Source organism: Hydra vulgaris, chromosome 06 (genome assembly GCF_038396675.1).
Source record: "Hydra vulgaris chromosome 06, alternate assembly HydraT2T_AEP".
NCBI classification, from domain to species: Eukaryota; Metazoa; Cnidaria; class Hydrozoa; order Anthoathecata; family Hydridae; genus Hydra; species Hydra vulgaris.
The window spans coordinates 11,983,467-11,987,500 of NC_088925.1; the positions used below are offsets into that span (position 1 = coordinate 11,983,467).

The window sequence follows — 4,034 nt, forward strand, 5'->3', positions numbered from 1 at the left end:
AGAATAAAAAGTTATAAAACAAAGATTAGCATTCAATCAATATTATTAATACCAACTTCGCAATTTGGTTTTAACAAGAATAAGATTAGTTTAACGTATTGCATCAAAAACAACTGTTATAACCAAGGTTTAAAAAATCGACGCCTCAAGGCGTCGAGGCGTGCCCATTTTGCAAGGTTTTTCGAACCTTGGCTATAGTCAAGGTTTAAAAAAGCGCACGTTTAGTCGTCTTTTTTAAACCTTGCCGTCGTACTTCAAGAAGTATCTCAAATTCATTATCAGTTAACTGTAGAAAAACTTTTCTTACGAACTCTTATCTACCTTTTGAACTTTTATCAATATCATAGCAAAAATTAGTTAAGCATAATAATGTAATATGTAGCTAGTCGATTAGTTTTTCAGGAGATAGAGCTAACAAATTATTCTTGGAAATTTGTATATCTTACAGCAAAACTGAGTTTAATAGTAACTTATAAATATCAAGCTCAGTTTATTACATATTATTCATAGCTTATGAGATTATTATTTTAAAACCTGGTTTTAAAATAATAATCTTATAAAAAGAAAAAAATAGATAATGTTATTTGCCCGCGTGTTTAATCACCTTCACGCGTGAAATCTTCCACGACAACAAATCAGTAGCTGACATTAGGAACAACCGTTGTGTAGATAGGTTTCTGTTATATTTAAACTGCATTGTGTTGTAATTTCATTAAATTTATTTTAAATAAGTAATGGAGAAGAGATATTTAAACGTTTTTTTAAGTCTTTTTATAGTAAGTTGTGTTTTTTATTTTAGTTACTCATTTATCATTTTGTGATTACTGCTTTGTTATTTGAATTGCACAAATATAAAAAATATTCAAAAACAATATTATTTTTTATCTTATCTATTATCACTTATTATTTTTACATTAAATATAATTTTTTTCACTTTTTATATGCGGTATGTTAACTCGAAAACCAGAGATGAGACCTAGAATTCCTTACATTCTTTAATAATTAATGAATTTTATCTTCATCTACAGGTAGTATTGCAAATTGATACCATTTTGACCGATGCCTTACAGTTAACACAAGATAACTATCAGGATGTATTATGTAGGTTATCTTTTAAATTGTATAATTAGCATAATAATAAAAAAAACATAATCTTGATGTATGTATGTACATACAACTTACATATGTATGTATGTATGTATGTATGTATGTATGTATGTATGTATGTATGTATGTATGTATGTATGTATGTATGTATGTATGTATGTATGTATGTATGTATGTATGTATGTATGTATATATGTATGTATATACTTATGTATGTATGTATGTATGTATGTATGTATGTATGTATGTATGTATGTATGTATGTACGTACGTACGTATGTATGTATGTATGTATGTATGTATGTATGTGTGTATATATGTATGCATATATGTATGTATGTATGTATATATTTTTGTATGTATGTATGTAGGCAGGTAGGTATGTATGTATTTATGTATGTATGAATGTATGTATGTATATATGTATGTATGTATGCATTTAGGTACATGTGTAAAAATTTCAAGTTTTTTAAATACTAGATTGTTATATATCATTGGAAAGAGCTTTAAAAAAGTTACAAATTGAAATCTTATCAAAATTGAATGACTTTAAAAATGTTTACAAGCATTATAGTGACAAAATTTTATTCCAAGGATTTCTCAACAGAACTGTTAAAAATTTATAAAGGGTTTTTTAACTTAAACCACCCCAACATTAGTAATTCTTATTTATATTCCTATATATTAAAATATTGAAGCGAATTAATAAACATACATTTTGCGCCAATCAGAACTTCAAAAACTACTTTGTGATCACCAGATATAAAAATATGCAAACATGTTGTAATATGGTTAGAAATTGATCATTTTATAGAAATAATTTGAAAGAGTTCTTTCAAAAACTCAAGATCTTTGTACTAATTAACTGCTAAATTTCAAAAAATTAGGTTCATAAATAGCCGTGCAGTGTTGTTTGGCCTGACACATGTCTTGGCCAAATTATATAAAAAGTTTTTAACCTTAAATATCCTTGAAAAAAAAAATTCTCCTTAAAAGCCCTTAAATAACTTTTAAAAAAGTTAAAATTTGACTGCTCTCCTTAATTTCTCTTTTTTTTTTAATCATATAGTAAATTTTATTAAAGTGAATGGATTATACTTCTTTATAAAGAAGAAAATATATAGTTCTTTGATAGTTTGTAAACCTTTATATATATATATATATATATATATATATATATATATATATATATATATATATATATATATATATATATATATATATATATATATATATTAGTAGAAAATCACTTAACAAAATTTTTTTTTTGTTAAGTGATTTTCTACTAATATGTCTTTTAAGAACATTGAGCACTCTATTGTGTAGAATACTTTTTAAAGTTGTTTAAATATATATATTATATATATATATATATATATATATATATATATATATATATATATATATTTGTATATATGTAAAGTAATATATTAATTTATAATAATTTTTCTGTTTGTATTTAAAATTTATTGAAAAAATAAGTTTCTGTTTTTAATGTAATCGTTTTCCCCTTAATTCTCCTTACTTTTTCTATAAAAAAATTGTTGTTCGCAACCAAATCTCCTTAAATATTAGGAAAATATCTCCTAAAATCTCCTTAAAATTCTTACTTTTAGCCTCAGTTGTAATATTGGGAACCCTGTTAATGTCTTCTTGGATTATCTTTCACTAATGACAACTCATGTAATCAATTGCAGTTAGCATCTGCTATAGTTGCTTCTCTTTAACGTGCTCACTATTTTTTTACTCCTGATTCCATTCTCTAATTTTTAAATCTTTTATTAATTCCTGTATAGAAAATTGCTCTCATATTTGGGTTGGTTCTTCTAATGATGGTCTTTCTCTTCTAGACAAGGTCCAAAAATGCATATCTGCCAAGCTTGACTCTCTCTCACCATTTCAAAGTTGCATTTCTTTTTCTTTTCTACAAATACTATTATGGTCACTGCTTAAAGGAGTTATCCGTTTACTGTATCTGTCCCTGCATGCTCTAAAAACTTTTATTTATCTAGTTTTTTTCTAAGCACTTCAACCCTTTGGAACTCTCTCCCATCTTCATGTTTTCCTGACTCGTACAGTCTACAACTTTTCAAGTCTTCTGCCAATTGTTTCCTTGCTCTTTGACTCTATTCTTTGTTTTCTAGTAACTCCCAACTTGCTTTCTAGTAACTCTCACATTTTTTATATATATGTATGTTTACAAAAAAATTCTTGTTTATAGAGTATTAAAGAATCTATTGTTAAGAAATGTGTATGTAATATATTGTTGAAATGAATGAGCATAACTTGTTTTTTATAGACAATTCACAGACTGACCAAAGACTTTAACACGCTCATGTGAATATACATATATATATATATATATATATCAGGCAACCAAAAAAGTTCGTGCGGTTTATCCTAATTACCTATTTCTAAGAAATGTATTAAGAAAACTGGTTGTGGTGGGGGGATGATTTTGCATATAAATTAAAGCTTGTTTTAAGGAGAATCAATCAGTGTGTTTCATAAGTTTTATTAGTGCGTTTTAAATTTAAAAGTCTTAAGTGGAGTATGGCTGTGTCAGATGTGATAATTCGCGCCTGTTTACTTTATGAGTTCAAACTTGAAACCAAAGCTGCAGAAGCTTGTGTAAGATATGTGCTGCTTTTGGGGAAAGTACCATAGCAGAACGGACGGGTCAAAAGTGGTTTAAAAAATTTTCTTCTGGAAATGAAAACCTTGAAGATGAACCAAGATCTGGAAGACCATCCATCGTAAACAACGAGGATTTCAAGCTGGCAATTGAGCAGGACTCCAGTTAAACATGTCAGGACCTTGCCTTAAGATTTAATGTGAGTATATATATATATATATATATATATATATATATACATATATATACATTAGACCATTTTAAAATTGTATATAAAAAAAATAATTTTTTG

General features: G+C 26.5%; 1 protein-coding gene across 1 annotated transcript in view; it reads left to right on the forward strand.

The window, feature by feature from the left end:
- The first annotated feature begins 588 nt into the window (after positions 1 to 588).
- Positions 589 to 4,034, forward strand: part of LOC100203097 (endoplasmic reticulum resident protein 44) — a 22,050-nt gene continuing 18,604 nt past the window's right edge. Inside the window, exons 1-2 of the mRNA XM_065799227.1 lie at positions 589 to 776; positions 1,029 to 1,101. Coding sequence (XP_065655299.1) covers positions 735 to 776; positions 1,029 to 1,101 — 115 coding nt within the window. The 5' untranslated portion in view covers positions 589 to 734. The remainder of the gene's footprint in view (positions 777 to 1,028; positions 1,102 to 4,034) is intronic.